General features: G+C 40.0%; 1 protein-coding gene across 1 annotated transcript in view; it reads right to left on the reverse strand.

Moving 5' to 3' along the window:
- Positions 1-20,731, reverse strand: part of HGF (hepatocyte growth factor) — a 132,075-nt gene that overhangs the window by 61,175 nt on the left and 50,169 nt on the right. The window contains exons 7-8 of the mRNA XM_083183069.1: positions 9,008-9,126; positions 5,353-5,518 (exon numbers count right to left, since the gene is read on the reverse strand). Coding sequence (XP_083039195.1) covers positions 5,353-5,518; positions 9,008-9,126 — 285 coding nt within the window. The remainder of the gene's footprint in view (positions 1-5,352; positions 5,519-9,007; positions 9,127-20,731) is intronic.

Below are 20,731 nucleotides of genomic sequence, written 5' to 3' on the forward strand. Positions count from 1 at the left end.
CTTGCCTTCCCCTCCTGGAAGCTATGGGTAGCTCATTATTTTTTGTGGTAGTACTAGTCCCCATAGACCTGGAAGAGGACAGTAGGTGGCTCTCCTGCATCTTGCCCGATTCCCAGTGAAGCATGCAGGATTGTATATTTCTCATTGGCAGTCATAGGGAAGGGTGCAGGGCATAATGACAGAATTGCTTCACTTAGCCCTGCCCCCTCATCACAGACATGCAAATTAAGTGTGTTTCTCTATGTTGCGAGTGGGTCCTAATAACTAGACCATTTGGCCCCACCGCTTGAATTGCCCTGCAGATTCTCCTCTCCAGGCATCTCATTGCGAAGACACATGCAAACTAGGTAAGAAGGAATAAGGATAGTTTTCTTAAATTCAGTTGGATTTTAAGCAATATGCTTTATTAATGTAAGCTCCTTGAGTCCTGTTGGAGACAGTGCGCTATATAAATTAAACTTACATACTGTACTTACTATGTGGAACTGGTGATGTCAGTTTAATACAGTCCCAAACCAAGCATTCTTACTAATCAAAAATCTGTTGGATCTGTGGAAAAGAATCTCTGAGGTTCCACAATCATGTCATCCATAAAAAGGAAACTGTACTATTCCTTTTGAGAACACTCCATGAGATTCACACCAGTGGAAGAATGGAGCAAGAAGCAGACATGTTTAATTGCACAGGCAAACATTACTGACTAGTGATTTAGAGTAATGGAGGAGGATGAAAATACTTACAAATTGCTGCATTTCCTGGGGTTGCATATAAAGGAGCCCAACACCCAGTAACTAAAACTTTTTTTACGCAGTTCTGCCCAAAGATAATGCCATTTTATTCAACTGGAAACTTTTTTTCATAGAAACAAGTAGACCAGAACCCACTTTATTTTTGTTATCAACTTCAGTCATGGGCAGATGATATATAACTGGCATTGGTTCTAAACTAATTGTAGTACAAAGACTCTTAGGGGGAAATTTATTAAGATAGGAGTTCCATTTCTCATTGGATGTTTCTATGGTCAACCAATCATACTATCTATTATCTTTTAGAAGATGCTAGAAAAATAAGAAGTAGATTCTGATTGGTTGCTCATAGCAATATCCCATGTGAATTAGAACTTCCATCTTAGTTATTTCCCCCCTTAAGTTATCTTTCATTAACAAAGACTGCAAGTGGATCAGGGCATACAGTATGGTTTTACAGAGAAACAAGCTGGTTACATACATGCACAATGATAGTATGAAAACAGAATAGGAGCACAAATACCATCCAGTATGTACCCTGAACCTGATCATGATCTAATCAAGGATATGCAAAGACTTCTCATTTTGTAGATCAGAATGAAAACTTCTTTGCATCATTTGTATACATCAAGTTTATTGCTTGATAAGGCTTTTACTGGCAAAACAAGCAATTCTCCCAGTGCCTAACCCAAAATCCAATTCCTCTACTTGGCATGTGTCAGGATTGAAACCACCAGGATTCCAATGTCGTCTTCTGACAGCCAGGATCCCGACTGTTGGTGTTTTAACCGCATCCCAAATCAGTATATGAATCTACCTGTACTACCAGTCTACAAAGTGCATTTCAGAACTATATTTATGAAAGAGTAGTAAATGCACTAGAAAAAAAACATTAGGAAAAGATGGATAAGATATTATCATCCATACTGATGTGGTTCTCCATAGAAAGAATTTTGAATTTTTACATCATTAATTTACACATTAAAACCATCTATTACAATGCAATTTGGCACAGAAGTATCACAGCTACAGCCAGGGCAGCCGAGAGTTATGCCGGGCCCCGGTAAAATTTTGGGGCAGTGGCCTAATTGTAGGAGGTGTGGCCACCTCTGCAATTAAGCCATGCCCCCAAAATTATTAGAGGAGGGGGGTGACTAAAACACTCTAAAGTTTGAAGGGGGGGGGTGTTATTGTGTCCCTCCCCTCAGCAGCAACAGTGCACACCTACAACATGTGCTGTGCTAAGAGCAGGCTCAGCATGAGCTCTCACGTTGTCAGTGAGACGCTCATGCTGAGCCTGCTGTTAGCACTCCACATGCTGTAGAGGTGTGTGCTGCTGCTGACAAAGGAGGGACGGGGGGACGGACCAGGGTACCCACCGGGCTCCTCCTGGGCCCGGGTAATTAGTCCCCGACAACCCCCTCCCCTTGGTGGTCCTGGCTACAGTGTCTCTATGTACCTGCACTGCTGGAAAGAGTAGAGGCACACATGAACTGTACGAGTCTCTGATTTTTTGACACAGGGATATAAAGTAAGACTATACCTTTTTATTTTGAAGGTGAACAATAAGTGAGAACATCTGATGTGCAGCACATTTTATTTGCATTTGCTATACAAAGAGATAAATATTCTCTTTAGCAAAATGTTTTACTGGAAGTACTTAATCTTTCTTCTGTTGGCATCAATCCATGTTTGGTGTATAGTTTCCATGTTTGGTGTATAGTTAACATATCTGTAATCATAACATGCTAACCAGGGGTGGATTTAGGGTCGAGGACACCACTAGACACAACAGTAATGGCCAATTTTGATTATGTTCATTGATTGGTCATATGCCCTTATTTGATGATACAGTAGCCAATTAAATAGAATGGTTAAAAAGTTACTATCTAATTTTATTTTAATTTTAATATGTAGACATACTACATACTGTAAGTAGGATAGTGAACAGGGCCGGTATGTGAATGTCCTGTCCAGTAACACTCCATTCAAGATGGCATCTGGTACAGTACAGTGTTTGGACTGACAGTTCTAACACCAGCCTGCAAATGTGCCATACCTAAACAGGTTCCGCCCTAGGCATGTAACTAATGGGAAATTCACCATACAAATATATTGCACCATTCAAGGCAGCATTTATAGTTGGCATATGCTTTAAATGTACAATACTGTACAATTTAATAGGGGTTCCACCGGTTCAATGTGATTTTGTAAATACCAACTTTCAAATTTGAAAATGAAAATATGTTAAATTAGCATTGAATATCCTATGTAACTCAATGACCTGTGCTGCCCAAAACAGAGAAACAGGAGGAATCACCTGGTGCAAAGCACAGGCACATTGTTTTTCTATTAGCAGGGCAATAAACAGTAAGTCAGGCTAAAATGTAACACCTACAGTATGTTATTCAAAAACTTTAAAATGAGAGATGGAGAACTTAAACTTACTGTAAGAGTTTTTCAACTTTTCTCAACAGCCTTCCTACAGTAAGTCATGATCATTCGCACAGCACATAGTATGTCCTGGGTCAAAGACCACCAGTTACTTGATGCTGCTGCCAAAATAGCTCAGTGGTTCCCAAACTGTGTGCTGTTGCTACCTGGGGTGCCAGTCTGTGAGACTGCACTGGCTTCACTGTGACTGGCAGTGACTTTCTATTGGAAGTCCGACCTGCCAGTCACTCAAGGCATCCCATCAGGAGGTGTTCCCTCCCTCCGGGATGCCTCTCTCTGCACAAATGCGCGGCAGCCCCCAAAACGGGTTCTGCGCATGCGCAGTATTGCGGACCACACTGCACATTCTCCGGAACCCGGGAACCCGATCAAGCCTCTGGGGGCTGCTGCAAAAGCAGCCCCCGGATTCTTGGGCCAGCACATGCGCAGTATGTATGAAGTTACTGCGCATGCGCTGGCCCCGTCTAGGGGACCAGCGGCAGTGGAGCACGGCGGCCATGATAGCAGCAGCGGAGAGGGGGGACACATTGCGGCAGCCCCCCTCCTCCAAAACAGTAAGAGACGCTACTGATTAACAGTTATTTATAGCGTACACATATTCCACAACACTTTACAGAGAATTTTTTAAAATTCACACCAGTCCCTGCCCCAGAGGACTTAGAATCTATATTAGACATAGACACACACTCACACACACATTCATTCTAGGATTAATTTTGTTGGGAGACCATTAACCTACCAGTATAGTTTTTGGAGTGTGGGAGGAAACCGGAGTACCCGGAGGAAACTGGAGTACCACGCAAGCACAGGGGGAAAATACAAACTCTGCACAGTTATAGCCATGCTGTGAATAGAACCCATGACCTCGGGTCTGTAAGGCAGTAATGCTACACCGTCCATGCTGCCCCAGAATACAGACATACAGTATTCAAATGCACTAAATAGCACCTTGAGGATTCACACCTTATCTACCCTAATATATACAATACAGTGTAGATCTGCTTCCAATGTCAAGTAATGTTAATAGGCCCAAATGGGATAATCCCACATATCTTGTATAAAAGAGTAGCCAGAACTTAAAAAGGGGATGTTGTTGAAAAGTCAAAATAATTTATTGTAGTAATATTTCCAAACAATGCCACTGCTTATACGTGGATTAAAAAACAGATGTTAATAAAAAACGACATAATAATGGCATCGAATAAGGTACAGAAAATCTATCAGTAATATTGCTAAAAAGTGTATATTGGATGGCAATTTTTGCCTCTAATGCAAGTCCTTAGGTGCGTACACATTCGGCGATGAAATAAACGATATGCACGATAATAACAATCATGACCGATATGTATTTGCATATTGTCTAATGTGTATGAACAATATTTTGTTAATGTAGTTAGCGTTTTCTATGTCAACTGTACATGCAGGATAATGGGGGATATCACTAGCAAGAGCCATGTTGCACCACCACCGTCGCTTGTCATGCCCGGCATTACCAAATGCATATGCTCTTGCCAATGCAGGCACCCTGCCATGTCCAGTCACTCCAAACATCACAAGGTACATATATCATGTAATGTGCACCCAGCTCTAAACATAGTCTGGTGGTACCAGCACCTGATAGTATGTACTCCAGGCCAGTCTTCAATAGACGACTTTCTCAGTTTGCAGTAGTGTTTGCTGCAATTGGATTACATGAACTCACACACTGACTGTATGGGGGTCATTTAGACCCTCTCACTAAGTACACAATGTGCATTCACAAGCCGACTGCCTGAAGTCAGCGAGCGGGCATTTGGGGGGGGGGGGGGGGGTTCCGTCTGCATTTTCTGACCATCTCTTAGAACATGCAGACATTCCCCAACCGTCGGATGGGCAGCCTTCTTTTCCTTACGGCCTCTACAGTGCCAAGTGAGTCTTGGCTTACTTAGCACGATCGTTTGAAGGTGAATGATTTCCCCCCTGTTAGCACAGCTGCATACATACCTGCAGAGGGGCGGGGGTCGTGCGGAGGGAGTGTGTTTAGGGAGGACAGCTACCTCCTCACTGCGCTCCGAACACACACAGTCCAGCAAGCAGGTCTGAAGCGGGCCCTACAGTATGTCAAAATTGCACCAATATAGAAACCAAAACAAATCTGTAGCCAACTGCTTACTTGTATTTGTAGTTTTCTGGCTTAAAATGATGCTGATGAGGAAACTGGGCATCCCACCGCTGACATTGGATCCCTTTGTATGTTGTTCTCACGGTTCCACGATAGCCTTCCCCTTGGCTTTTCATGCAATCCACTGTAATTTCAGTGTGGTTGATTATGCTGTGTGCTGGAACATGACAAGCAATGCAACTGGTAAATGTTTTCTGAATGTTTATGTTACATCATTTATTATCACTAAGGATTGGAGACATGTTTTCTCATTTTATTTTATAATAGAGGAATATGTATTAAAATCTATATTCTGTAACCACAGAGGTGACCAAATCCGTGTCAACATTACTGTTTATTAGGTCACAAGTAGGTTCCATTTCTTCCACTAAAACGAAAATGAAGCCACAGTGCCATTTAAGCTAATGGACAGCTGTTCCCATATCTAAGACCGAAACATCTGGACCACAAGATCACACTGTAATCCATGTTATGTGCTGATGTATTATGATATTTTGTTTGGCAATCTAATTCTCAGAGATGCCAGATCCTTTTTATGGCATGTAAACATAACAAAGACAAACATCATTTACTGGATATTAGATCAAGTGTCGTTCTTTATTGGAAAGACCTAATACAGTATACTGAAATAAGTATTTTGGATATTGTTTTCCAAACAATTTAAGCATTATTGACATAAAGTGCATTTTAATATGCTTGCTTATTTAATGATCTTATCTTTTTCTTACGTCTACACTGGTTTTACAATGTTGAATAAGCAAGTTTGTGAATAAAATGATAAATTCCAGGAGTATAGGTCACAACTGTTTCTGCCTAGACATACTGTTTCTCACTATCTACCAAATAGTACTACACCATACTATACTGTCACTGTCCACTACCTCACTCGTGCCATGATGAGATGGTGGCAGAGATCAAAGGAAACAAATGCTTTATTAGCAAAACAAGCATTTATATATATATATATATATGGAAAGAGGAATAGGGGTGCGCTATAAAAAAATCACCACTTCGTGGCTATATAGATACAATAATACAAACTAATTTTGAAAACCAAATGGATATTTATTGAAGGTTTTCCAGAATATGGGAATTCATCCACAATTTCATATTCTTATGAATGCCACATATATCATGAATCCGCGTGCTGACGCGTTTCGTCCCTTAGGACTTCATCAGGGGCAATGAATCAATCCAAAAGTAATGTGTCCTCTTACGCAATGCGTGCATGGAGGTATCCACTAGCTTAGTGGTGACTATTGTAGTAAACTACTACAATGGTTGTAGAAAATAGTTAGGACCCCCTATTTAACAATTGGTCCAACAGAGCTTCAGTAGATATACTCAATGACAATTGGATAACAATCTTCTATCCACAGTAAAATATTAAACTCTCAAAGTGAGAAAATCTGTAGATCACAAGTTCCAGAGAGCCAGTTCTACAGTTTTTCTCACTTTGAGAGGTTAAAATGCAGCGTCAGCAGCACGGGGGCAGAGAGAGGGATGCACAGCACTGTATTTAAGGTATGTCTGCACATTTTGATCTTGTTACACTATTTTCACCTTGAAAAAGGAGCGAGTAAGCTCCGAAACGTTGGTGTGCTTTTTGAATACACTTTGCTTTTGAAAAAGTTTCCTCGGAGTGCCATGATCCTTTCACCAGCCTAAAAATACATCTTCAAGGGCACCGGGCTCCAGAGAACACCGCTGGGAGAGTGCCAGGCCGCTGCCACAAATATATATGTATATATATATATGTATATATATATGTATATACATTCTGACGGACCAGCACGCCGTCTCCAATAGCACAATGGCCGGGGTGCAATCACCAACAATAACTACAATATATCCAAGAATAGCGGCACTCCCTCGGGCTTTACTCAGTGGGAAAAAATACCAGAACGCCAGGTATCTTTCAAGTCATAGCGACGTTTCGGATTTTACTCCTTAATCATGCCAAACACCAACTATATATATATATATATATATATATATATATGTATATATATATATATATATATATATATATATATACAGGCCACTGCACCCCATCCCCATTTTAGGAATGGCGAGTGTGTTGGTACTTCTGTATCTATATATTTGGGTTGATTTTTAATTAACCTCTGTTACTGTGATCATAGCTTTCTCATGCACCCTAAATAAGCTCATTTACCTGAAACCTGTGACAGCTGCCCCTTTAATACTAATTCAGGTGCTGTGTTTGGGATGGTCTCACCTTTAAAAGCCATAAGGTACTTAGCAGTTGATCTTTAACCCAGGAAAATAACACATGTTCATTTTAGCTATGATGTGCAAGCAGTTGCCAGGTTCCAATGAAAACCAGTTGTTAGTGTAGGACTTGCAGTGAAATGGGGTCCCTTGGCGACGGGCTGCAAGCTTAAATGCATTGATCAATTCATGAACTAAAACCCCATTATTTGAATGTTAAGGTGAGTTAGTTTGTTGTAGTGAGTGTAGTGAGTGATGAGTTATATATATATATAAAATTAGGCCCAGACCCTGCAGTCTCTAATTGTTAGCTATGGCTGCCACATCCCTAGGCACGGGGTCCGACCAGTGCATTCCGTTGCTTGACCCTGTTTATGTGTATGTATGTATGTATGTATGTATGTATGTATGTATGTATGTATGTATATATATATATATATATATATATATATATATATATATATAATTACAATTCCCTATATAGTATAGTAATGTGTTTCTGTGTAGGAATTTCAGCATAGAAATATAAGTTGTACTTACAGTACTGTAGTTATATCACTTAACCAATCCTTACTGCTTAGAGCTGTTATTAGTGGTACATGTTGTTAGCTGGTTTTGTTGTAGTCATTAAACTCATACTGCTTTTATTCAGCAGATTTAAATATATTTAAGATAAATGCAGATTACCGTGATGATCAATAAGCCTGGTATGTACAACAAATGTACTGAGAACATCTGCTAGCAGCCTTCAACAGTGCATTTTTTAATGCTGGTCCTTAACAAAATTGCCAGCACATGGCAATAATTATTAATAGCTTTCAAAAAAAATTATGACAGTCAGCATCTTTTACTGACATATTATTCAATTTTAGAACCTATTAAAAAGTAAAAGCTACAGATGTAGTAAATATTGACATGATGATAGAATTTATAAGCCTGAAATTCAAAACAATTTGTGCCCTAAATGTTTAATTCAGTAAGATCATCATATTCTCATGGGTCCGATCCGATAGTTTTTATATGCAGGACGTTCAATCTCTAGGTTCCGGTCCGATACCCACGCGATCACGCATAGGGTCGGATGGGATGTCAATCCACCTGATATGGGCTGATTTCTCGGTCCAATCCGTCGGGATCGGATGAAATCGACCCAGATCAGATAAGTGTATGGGCAACTTTAGGTAGGCTATAAGATGTTGATGTAATATTTACAATCACTCTTTTTGTTATATAAATAATTATTGTACAAATAATTAAACATATGTGTAAATAGAAATACATTTTTTTAAACCAAAATGTTTGAAAGTAAAGATCTGAAACAAGCTTGAAACATTTTTCATTCATTTACAGTCCATAATATTATTACGATCAAGGAAGTTCACATACAGTAGGGATATATTTGGTTACTACTCACCACAGGGTTTAATTGCACAGAACTCCCAGGGGGTGTCAGGGTCAAGTGTGTAACACCATGGCCGTGCCTTGCCATCGGGGTTGCGGCAGTAATTATCATTCAGCCCCTTGTTAGGATGTCTTGAAAAAGGTAGGAAAAAAAAACACGTTCACATGTCATCCAAGAAGACTGGCAGGCCCAGATCCCCTTTCATTTCTAATGCACTCAATTAGGGATGGATTTCATAAACACAGCATGGTATTCCAACTCATTAGGAGAGCTGATGATAACAGGACTAGAACCCACCCTTGCAACTGATAATGAGATTTGTCATCTTTTGCTTGTTATTTGAGCTTTACAAGGATTAGGGTTATGACTTCTTTTAAATCGTCACTTTTATTATCTTGCTTCTTGTTAAAATTATAGCAGTTATGTATTAAAATAGCAGACTTAAAGGTCAAAATCATAAGGAGCACCAAATGATACCATCAAGATGAAAAACTGTTTTTTTTTAAATAAAATATTGACTATTAAAATTATAAATGATAAAGGTAATATTATTAGCCATACAGATACTATTCCTAAAAAACAATTCTACATATTATGGAAACAATATCACATTAGTTTATAATTCAAACAGTAGGAATTTCTGTCCCATGTGCTTACTGTGTATGGGACAGCTGTAGTTAATATTCTGTGCTTTTCTATTGCCAAAGTCTCATACCCTCAACACACTTACGGTATAAGATCCAAATATATTTTAAAAGGCATGCTGATTGTATTAACTATGGTCCTTGGGTAAGTAACAAAGGCACATAAAATGACTAAGTCAATAGTGTTATTGTAAAATGTTTATTTATAGATTCATAATCTCTGTGCAGAGACAATGACCCAGTCTCTGAATATAAAAAAGATGTTGCTATGCTTAAAATGATTAAAGGCCACTGCCATTCACTTGAGTACCCAAGTTAAAACATATAAGCACAATTTATAAATAATTCTGATGTATTATACTATTACATATTGCTAACTATTATAATGATGGGGCTCTCTAAGAAGCTGATTCTGGATTAGCAAAGCAATAAAAAAACATACAGAACTTTCCACTTGGACAAGCCATATTGCAGTGCAAGGGAGCAAATGCATTTCCTTCAACTTTTGCATATTGCTTAATAATTACACTACAATTTAGATATGACATGACCCTCCCACATCTAAATCTCTCTGCATATTTCACATCTGCCCCACCTGCACGTTTTTTCCAAGGTCTCAATTAACTATGCTTTTTTTTTTTGCCTCAAACTCAGGGGTAGATTTATTAAGCTTGATGATGTGATAAACTGCCTGTTTTTTTATCACTGGCCAATCAGCTCCTACCTGTCATTTTTCAAACCAATCCTGTAACTTCACAGTTAGGAGCTGATTGGCCGGTGATAAAAACCAGACACTTTGGGCCTTATTCTAGATCACTCTTTCTGACAAAATCCTTCTTAGATGTACAAAACCATGAGCACTGCAGGGGGGCAGATTTAACATGTGCAGATAGAATTAGATTTGGGTGAGTTATTTTATTTCTGTGCAGGGTAAATACTGACTGCTTTATTTTTACACTGCAATATAGATCTCACTTTGAAGTAAAACCCCACCCAAATCTTATTCTCTCTGCACAAGTAACATCTGCCCCCCTACGCTGCACATGATTTTGTCCATCTAAGAAGGATTTTGTCACAAAGAGTGAACTAGAATAAGGCCCTTTATCACTTCACCGAGCTTAATTAATCTTCCCCTCAGAATCAATCTTTATGTACATCTTTATTTGTGTCTGGAACAACTTTCTGAAAATAAAGATATCGAAAGAACTGCTTTGAGTGCTTCACTGGAGATTGGACCGCCATATTTATGGACTTTTATTAATTTAAGGCGCCATTCCACAACTGGGTGTTATATGGTTGTTGGGGTCCCTTATCCCTCTGGGGACATTGTGGTAAAGGCTGCCAAACCTTTTTGATAAATAAGGTTAATCTAATTGTACATAGAGCGCGAGTTGGAATATTGGGTTCATATATATATATATATATATATATATATATATATATATATATATATATATATATATATATATATTCATGTTTTCATGTATTTTAATATATGTGCAGGATAAATCCCTAAGGCTCACCAGCGCTAATACCATTGGGTGCCTGGAAACCAGTATAAACAACAGTATTGCAAACTGTTAAGCTTACTTTCCGATTGGCTAGTTTCGAATGTGTCTGGATGACAGGCTTAACAGTGTGCATTGTCTTATGCTTATAGTCTCAGCACTGGAGAGCCTGTGGATCGATCCAGCACATATATTACATACATGATACCTCCAGTACATAAGCAGAGCTGCAGCCCCACCGCTGATCAAGGCAGTAGTAAGATGTGCCCCACTAACTGGTATCTATTTAAAAACTGCACTTATAATGAATTAGGTGCTTCCTTAAACCAAAATTTATATTCGGGTCAGTTTAAGGCTTCTCAGCACCCTAGGCAAAACTAAAAACTACTGCCCCAACCTCACACTTCAACCAATACCCACTTTCCAGCCCCTAAAGTGAAAGTGTGGAGATTATGTCTTTCAAGTTCCACAGATGCCAATTGCATTAAATACAACATGGATGTCTTCATCATAGACATCCTTAATTTTGTAATGGGCGGACTCGTGGTGTTCCTCCATATCCTGGCACCATAGGCAGCTGCCTAAAGCTGCCAAATGATAGAGCCGGCCCTAATTCTGTTTATGGGAGGGATGCCTCAATGTACTGATGCTATATACCCCCTTCATGTAGTAAGCACACCACATCTTTTTGACCTGTAATAGACCTGAAAGAGTTCCCATTAGAACACTTTGAGTAAGATGAGGAAGCATGTACAGGTATAGAGTTTTTTAATAATTGCACCCTTTAATTGTCATATACTGCTGCCTATATGCAAAAAAAGAGAAGCACCAGATCTCTTTCAGATTGAAGAAGGAGAATTATATCTCCGAAACCCGTTGATTGGGGACCTGAAACACCGAGCTAGCACCTTCTGGCTGCACTTTGAAAGCACTTTCTTTGGACGCACCGGCCACTTTATGGACGCAGATGCCCTGGACTTTACTTGAATAAGCTTATTGCGGTGGTGCCGAGCTTAATTGTTCGGACCCTTCTACATTTTTGCTTTTATCAGCAAAGCCCACCGCAACATCCACCCACGGTGAGGTATCCCCATATATTGGGATTTTCTAGTCTTATACATGCAATTGTGTATCTTGTCCCATGAATTTCCTATTGAAGTTTTTATTGAATTTTTAATTGTTAGTTTTATGTATTACATGCATGTAAATAAATTGTGTGTGTTTTCAAAAATGCAATGTCGGTCAGATTCTGCGCCGGTTATATGCAAAATATTCCTGTTTCCTAAGATGAGGAAGCAGCATCAGCTGTCTGCAATGGAATGGGAAAGTGAGGTTGTTTTAAACCACAAGTTTGCAACTGATTTTAAATTATTTAAAAATAAACACCATGTATAGATGAGCTGATGTTATATATTAGTAACTACTAATAACTGAAAAATCGAAATCCATATAGTTAAAGGATTAGCACAATCCTCAATTTTTAAGGCTGATGACTGGTCCAACTATGCACTCATTTTACTTTTGAAAAGGTGCATATCATGACAGGCCTGTATATCTAAGCACAGGCAAATTGGGCCTTATTCTAGTTCACTCTTTCTGACAAAATCCTTCTTAGATGGACAAAACCACATGCACTGCAGGTGGGGCAGATGTTGCTTGTACAGAGATAATTAGATTTGGGTGGGGTTTTCCTTCAAAGTGAGATCTATATTGCAGTGTAGAAATAAAGCAGTCAGTATTTACCCTTCACAGAAAGAAAATAACTCACCCAAATTTAATTCTCTCTGCACATTTTACATCTGCCCCCCTGCAGTGCACATGGTTTTGTCCGTCTAAGAAGGGTTTTGTCAGAAAGAGTGAACTAGAATAAGACCCATTGCTATTACCCATACCTGCTGGGAGTCTAATTTCAAGAGCCTACAGTCATCCTCTAATAGTACAATTGTATTTTGTTAATACACAAATGTGTATTCTATTTCTTACTGCAATTTCAACCATCATTTTACGTTTTAAATACTTCAGAGACACATATCAGACAGACAGACACACAGACAGAAAGAGTACTTTAAAAAAAGATTAGGAAAAGCTTATTCATATATACAGTATTTGTACATTCTTGCATAATTGAAATAAGCTGTAGTTCAAAGGCTATCTTATTTTTCCTTAACTAATAAATGCCCAACGTGATTTAATGGATCCATAAACAACAACCTCTGAAGATCTTACTCATTCTTGAGATGGTGCTATTTGTCATTGACCTAATAGTAAGTATGCTTATGTCTTTTCCACTATCCAGTGCCTTGAAAGAAATTCAGACAAAAAAGCAAAGCACAGAGTAAGAATTTCTAAAATGAGATCTGTTTAGAGTTAATCACAAAATATGTAAAATTACAGTGATCACTAAACAATATGCTTTTTCTTTAACAAATGCCTACATCACACCAATGTGCATAAGTTGTGAGACTAATAGAAGAGACTGGGGGCTTATTTACTAAAGGTCAATTTGACAGATTGTTTTATTTTCATCTGATTTTGGCCAATTTTGCAAATTGAAAATTTACTAAAAGGAAAACAACCAAAATGTATCATATATTAACAAAAACAACCAAAATTGAACAATTGACAAAACAATGATATTTTCACAAGGTCCAAATCATATTTTAGATTTATAAAAACAACTGAAAAGCGACCCAATTTTTTTTTTTAATTTTTCACTTATGAAACACATGATAATGTCTAACCTTTATTAAGATACCTAGAGAAGTAGAGATGATGGATGTTTTACAAATGAGTAATAATCAGTAAATTGCATATGCATATGGTTTGCAATGCACTTATGCCAATCTAATAGCAATGCCACTTGCAGCATTTACATTCACGTAGGTGGGCATTAAACACAGGCCTATTGTGGAAGTGTTTGGTTGTCCATCCATGAATCAAAAGGCTCAAGAGTCACTGAGAAGGCATCTCACCATTGGAGATGTATGCAAACCATCACAGACATCCCACCATTGGAGATGTATGAAAACCAGAATTAAAGGAACCACAGCAGCTTCTTGCATGTGGTATGTTTTGTCCAGTAGCAAATCAGCAAGTAGTGGTTTCAAGAATGGGGGTATATTCTACACTGTCATTTAAAGCAGCTCAATTATAACAATGGTGAATTTGTCGAGGGATTAGCGCTAATTGTGATTTAGTAAGGTGGGGAAGGAAGGTATTGCAATGCGGGTGGTGTAGAAATTATATTGATGGACCACCTATAAATAGTCTATGATGTACGAATTGGGGAGATGTATTATTTATTTATTTATTAACAGTTTCTTATATAGCGCATCATATTCCGTTGCGCTTTACATAGGGGACAGTGATACAAAAAAACAGGGTATTTACAGACAGTCAAAATGTAGGAGGGCCCTGCTCGCAAGCTTACAATCTATAGTAAAAGAAGGAGATATGAATATAGAGGGAATATTGGATAATGGACTAAAATGGAAATACAGTAGAAAAAGGAAAAAATGAAAATAAAAATATAATTAAAAAAAGGAAACTAAAAAGAAAAAAAATTAACCAAAAACCAAATAAATATAAAAAGAAAAAATATAAAATAAAAAAAGTTTAAAAAAACGAGAGTACACAATGTTTACACTCCTTGTGGAGTAGTTAAAAGTCTGTGGGCCTGACGCTCACCCTACCTCTAGTGCGGGGAGGGGGAAAGCTGTACACTGTATCCACGGCTCGGACTTGAGTGACAATCTTGAAAAATTGCATTTGCACGAAATGCATTGATCAAAGCCTGCCCTGTGGACCACCCCCGATGCTTCCCCACCTGCTGGTTACTCAAGTTCGAGCTGTGGGTACAGTGTGACATCATCGCCGGGCAGAACGGACCGAAGGAGGAAGACTCGGCTCATCTCACACTGCCGCCAGCTCCTTCCAGAGTCCTCAGCTTTCCGCCTCCCCGCACTAGAGGTAGGGTGAGCGTCAGGCCCACTGACTTTTTAACTACTCCACAAGGAGTGTAAACATTGTGTACTCACATTTTTATTTTTTTATTTTTATATTTATTTGGTTTTTAGTTTATTTTTTTTTTTTATTTTTTTTAGTTTCCTTTTTTTCCTTTTATTTTTTTATTTTTATTGTATTTTAATATTAATTTTTTTCTTTTTCTATTTCCATTTTAGTCCATTAGCCATATATAATAAGCATGGATGGGGTAACCATAGCATTGCACGTATGTTTTCCTTTTTGAATTCTGGTTAAATAGATTGTTCATAGCTTGTGCGGCGTAGAAAACCCCCTTCTTTTACTTGAATCTATAGGATGTTGTAGTTGATTTTTTTTAACCAATTTTTATGTTTATTTGCAGTTATTCTGAAAGGAATATTTTTTTCTTCTTTTTAATCTTGAATTAGAAACCTGAGTCTCGACTTCCAGTGCTATTGAGCCTGAGTCAAATGTAATCACAATTTTAATGGTGTCACAACTAAGCAATTATCTGAAGTCTGCACATGCACTGCAACTGCAGTGCACACCTTCCAAGATATCATTGCAATGCCACTTACTGTGAGGAAGTGATTAACAGGAATAGACCATTTGAGGGATAAATATGGGGGTATCTGTAAAAATGCAGGTAGGTCATGAACGTTTTTGGGGCATGTCTCAGCATGCGACTGCAATCTTGTACAGTATGTATGAATAATAATACAATAATCATAGCTTTAATGGCCATTCTTGGCGGCCATGGAGGCACTCATATAGTATCTGTGCAGCAGTTGTGATGGATTATGCAGTTGCAGCACATGTTGAGATGGCTTCAGCAGGCATCTCTGTTTACTTGTAGGCAGCTGCTACACTTGTCTTGCAATTCCATCACTAATAAGGATTGCTGCTGTGACGGCATTTGTGATTGCATCTAAATCAGGACAATTAGGCATCTGGATAAGTCATCACACATGGTGGCTTCAGAAGGGAGGTGTAGGGGATGCGGTCCACACCCAGGAGGGGTGACAAAAAAAATGTTGTTTTTTCCCCACAATAACAGGTGTCTGGTATTACAGTGTGGCATCCTCCTGTAGTACTCAACTCATGTCATAGAGACGGAGCCAGGAGTAATATCATTCAGATTCCCACTGAGACCCATGTCCCTTTTCAGCCCTAGGAGCCTGAGGGTGATATAGAGTGTCCACCGGGTGTAACTTGCAAGCCATAAAAGGGGTGTGTCCAACCTGGGGCCAGCAGTATGCCACTTGGGGGGGAGGGGCAGTTGTGAGTCGCCCTGCCTGTTGCATAGCAGAGCAGAGGAAATAGATGCTTTGCATATGTGCACTGCATATAGTCAGTGAGACAGGTGAACAGGGGCATGGCCAGCAGCTCGCAAAGTGCTGGTCATGGCCCCCCCAACAATGGCAAAAATGGGGCAAGGCTTTACAATCGTGGACTTTCCTAAAAGCCATGCGCCTTTAATAAAAGCCAAGTCCCCTTTTCACGACCGCACACAGCGAGCCATGCAGAAGTCCCGACTGGGGCAATTACAATGTTGGCAGGTATGGAGACATAGTGGCAACTGAACCCATGACCTCAGTGCTGTGAGAAGATAATGCTAACCATTACACCATCTGCGCTGTCTGAGAAAGAACATTTTTATCATGGTCTTGAACAGCTTAAAGAAAATAGTCATTTTAAAAAGGATTAAATTGATTCCAGAAACTTACTGAATTTTTAGAAGCAACTTTATACTTTCTTATCACATTCTTGTAGCACTACCAAAGCTGTTTTAGTCTTGTAAAACAGATATATGTTTTAACATGTCTTTTCTCTTTTAGACACTTTCCAAGTTTTGAAACATCTTTTTATGGTGCAGAACAATGATCTGTACATTGGAAAATGATACATTTATTCTCACTACATGCACTAAAATTGACATCTAAACTGACTTGTGTCCCAGTTAATATCAGGTAGTTCAGTGATGCTTCCGCTAGAAACCTAGGTATGTAGGCCCACTACAGAGTTAATATCCAAATACTGTATTATTAAAATGTTTCTTTAGAAAACCCCAATCTGAACCTCAGCATAAAGATATGTTTCCATTCACCCATCATTTTATGATTTATGGCTGACCATGTGGCCAGCTGGTGCCTGGTCATTATCATGGTGTCATAATGATGGGCATATTTACATGTTGCAACCATTGTCTGGCCTTGCCTGTGTATTGTACATTTATCACCTTAGTGATACAATTGAAAGGCAAATTTGGTACAAAAGTGTGCGGTAGGACACATGGTGCCACCTAGTCACAAAGTCTGTGGCACACAATGTTAAAGTAGGTACATTTGGACACATCCGTATCACCATAAAAGGCTTTGCTCAGTGTGATTACCACTCTCACACTATATAGGTGTCCAGATCTGCCATTTTCCCCAACCATTTATCCCCAACCTAACTATCCTCCTCCAACCATTTTCCTGTCTTCGCTTTCTACTTTGTCATTTACAATTTGAAGGCATATCAATTATATATATAAAAGAGAGCACCCACCAGCAGCTCCAGCCTGGAGGGCAGTGGGATTAACAGGCGGCACTCCACGGATTTTGTTGAAAAAAGTTTTAAATTAGATACAGTGCATAACAAGGCATATGGGTAGACGACATTTCAAGACCACACAGGGTCTTTTCATCAGGTCCAATATGAAAAGATGTGTAGTGAAACTTGTATACTGGGAAACGTCAGTGTTTTTGCTATCATGTCGACAGCAAAAAAAATTGGTTCTGCATAAAAACTGCCCTGTTTGATGCCTTTTCTGGTATAAAAGTGCATAAATTGCAACTAAACATGTTTACATTTTATTACCATTCATTACATTTTAATTGTACAGCAAAAACATATCCTGTTGTACTGCACACAGACACTGATATAAAAAAGTACAATACATATCATAAAAGAAACATAGTCTTCTAAGCCTGCAGCTGCAGACGTTAATGTTACAAAAATATTAATTTTCTCTATGTATTTTCTTTATAATAATAAGTCCGTTAATATAAAATGGATCTGGGGGCTTAGAATTCTGGGGTTTTTTTTGTAGAGTTATTTTCAAATGATTTAAAATGCTATAAAAATGTTTGCAGCTGTAAGTTATTCCAAAGGTGTATGTAGCACAGTCCACAAAATACACAGATGCTTTTCACATCTTTCATAGTACAATAACTGTACTGAACCTAAGGGAGCATTTGTAAATATTAATGAAATATAGAATTGAAATAAAACATAACCGTAATATTAGGAAGATGAATTTAAAATATTGGCTAAAAAACTGTAAAGAAATACACCATGTGACTACTGCATGCCAATTTCAGCCTATGGGATGTGTTATTGTCTACTAGTAACTGCCTGGATTTACATGGAATGTACAGTCGTTTTGTAATGATATATATTTACCATACCATATATAATTTATCAATTTGAAACAATCTATTTGCATTTACAGTCAATTGCTTTGAGCTTGTGACTTTAATTGTGAGTGCAAGTCCATTATGTCTTAGTAACTCCACTGTCTGCACAGTCTTAATGCTAACTGATGGCTGGGATAGGCAATTACAATATAAGGAGGGGAGAAAGCAAAAATTACCAGGAAAGCAATAGTACCTGGACCCACAGATCTGTACCCAACACCTATGTATGCAACCGTATGCATGTGTTTGTTATGTCTCCCAAACTAGTGATGGCTAGACTTCTCCAGTAATTTGGCATAGTGCACAGTCTAACTCATAACATGTATGCAAGTGTATGTCAAGGCTTGGTCACCATCAATGCAGTATGTGATTGAAGAACTCTACAGCCTACTGTACAACCCAACCATGAGGGGAATGCACACAGAACATGTTGTATAATGTTATTAATTTATTTACCAAATTTGGTGAATAATAATATGAAAGAGGATCCTAATGAGTGAAGATAATTTGATTGCTCCTACAAGGGGTGATAGCTAATGTCATAGCCAGAATTGTGCAGGGGGGTACCTAATCTTTGCCTACATGTATTGTTACTGGCACTGCACCTCCAGTACACTAGCTTCTCCAGAGGCCTTAAAAGGTGCCCGAGTTTCCAGCAGATTTGGGAAGATGATGTAGTGATGCCCCATCACTGCCAGTCATAGGCAGACAGGACGTGGGGCAGACAGGGTTTGGGGTGAACAAGAGGATGTCATGGATGATGCTATAGGATGTGTTGCTTTTGAACACCACACATATGTACAAGTATCATTTGCAGTGGCGGATTACCCACAGGGTGACAGTGGCGGTCATCCTCAGGCCCCACATATTCTAGGGCCCCCACCACCCCACTGCTGCAGCGGTGGCGGGTAGGTGCCAGGCAGTGGGGCAGGCAGTGGGTGGGTGCCAGGCAGCGGGCGGGCAGCGGTCCCTGCTTTTTATAGAATAGAATAGAATCAACTTTATTGGCCATGTATGCTTGCGCACACTAGGATTTTTTTGTGAATTACAGTGCAGCATCAAGCAGGGATGAAGGGGGGGGGAGGGGACATTGCAGACATTACATTAAGACATTACATGCAGGGACCACATGCCCGCCGAGCTGCACAGCACCTGGGCTCCCATCAGTGGCGCCACTGGTCCTTGCAGCAGCCAGGTGGGTAACAATATAAGCAGGGACAGTACAGTTATCACATGGCAACACCTACCCACCAAGCTGCACAGCGCCTAGGCAGCCATGTATGTGAGGTCTGCTGTGGGGTCCCTGCAGTGGATGGGAACTAGTAGTTCCCATCCGCCGCAGGGGGTCCCTGCGGTGGATGGGAACTAGTAGTTCCCATCTGCTGCAGGGACCCCGCTGCTGACCTCACATCTGCCGCAGGGACCCAGCAAGGTACCATCCGGGGGTCTGTGTGTGTGTGGACTGTGCCTCTGACCGACCAACTGGCCGGGCCTGGGGTGGGGGTGGCATGGAGTGTGTGTGGATCGGGGGGGGGGGGAGGTCCTGGACCTTGTGTTGTTCAGGGACCCCACAAACCTTAAACCAGACCCTGATCATTTGAAAGTCTAAAACAGGAACAAAACCAACTTCTATGCATGAGAAAAGTTACTGTGTGTGTGTGTGTGTGTGTGTGTGTGTTCATGTTTGGGCATGAGGGTTGGAAGGCATTGGTGTTGAGAAAGCACTGTACAAAACATAGAAGGGAGATGAAGAGAAAACAATACAAAACATGCAAATGGAGGGACAGTACAGTACAGAACATTGCAGAGGGGAGACCAGGAAGAAAGCTGCTGCTGCAGCAGCAGCAGCAGCTGGCAAGTACAGGACACCCAGCCGGGAGGGGGATTGCTGGTGCGGTAGTCCGTGGGCAGTGTCCGGCAGGCAGGGGGAGGTGTGCGGGCGTGGGGTCACCTGGGGCACTCTGCGGCTGAGCAGCAGGGGGGGGGGGCAGTGGGCACCAGACCCGCCACGCTCTGACATTGCAGAGGGGAGACCAGGAAGAAAGCTGCATCAGCAGCAGCTGGCAAGTACAGGACACCCAGACGGGAGGGGGGGTTGCTGGTGCAGTAGTCCGTGGGCGGTGTCCGGCGGGCGGGTGG

Source organism: Crinia signifera, chromosome 4 (genome assembly GCF_055691185.1).
Source record: "Crinia signifera chromosome 4, ASM5569118v1, whole genome shotgun sequence".
Taxonomy (NCBI): domain Eukaryota; kingdom Metazoa; phylum Chordata; class Amphibia; order Anura; family Myobatrachidae; genus Crinia; species Crinia signifera.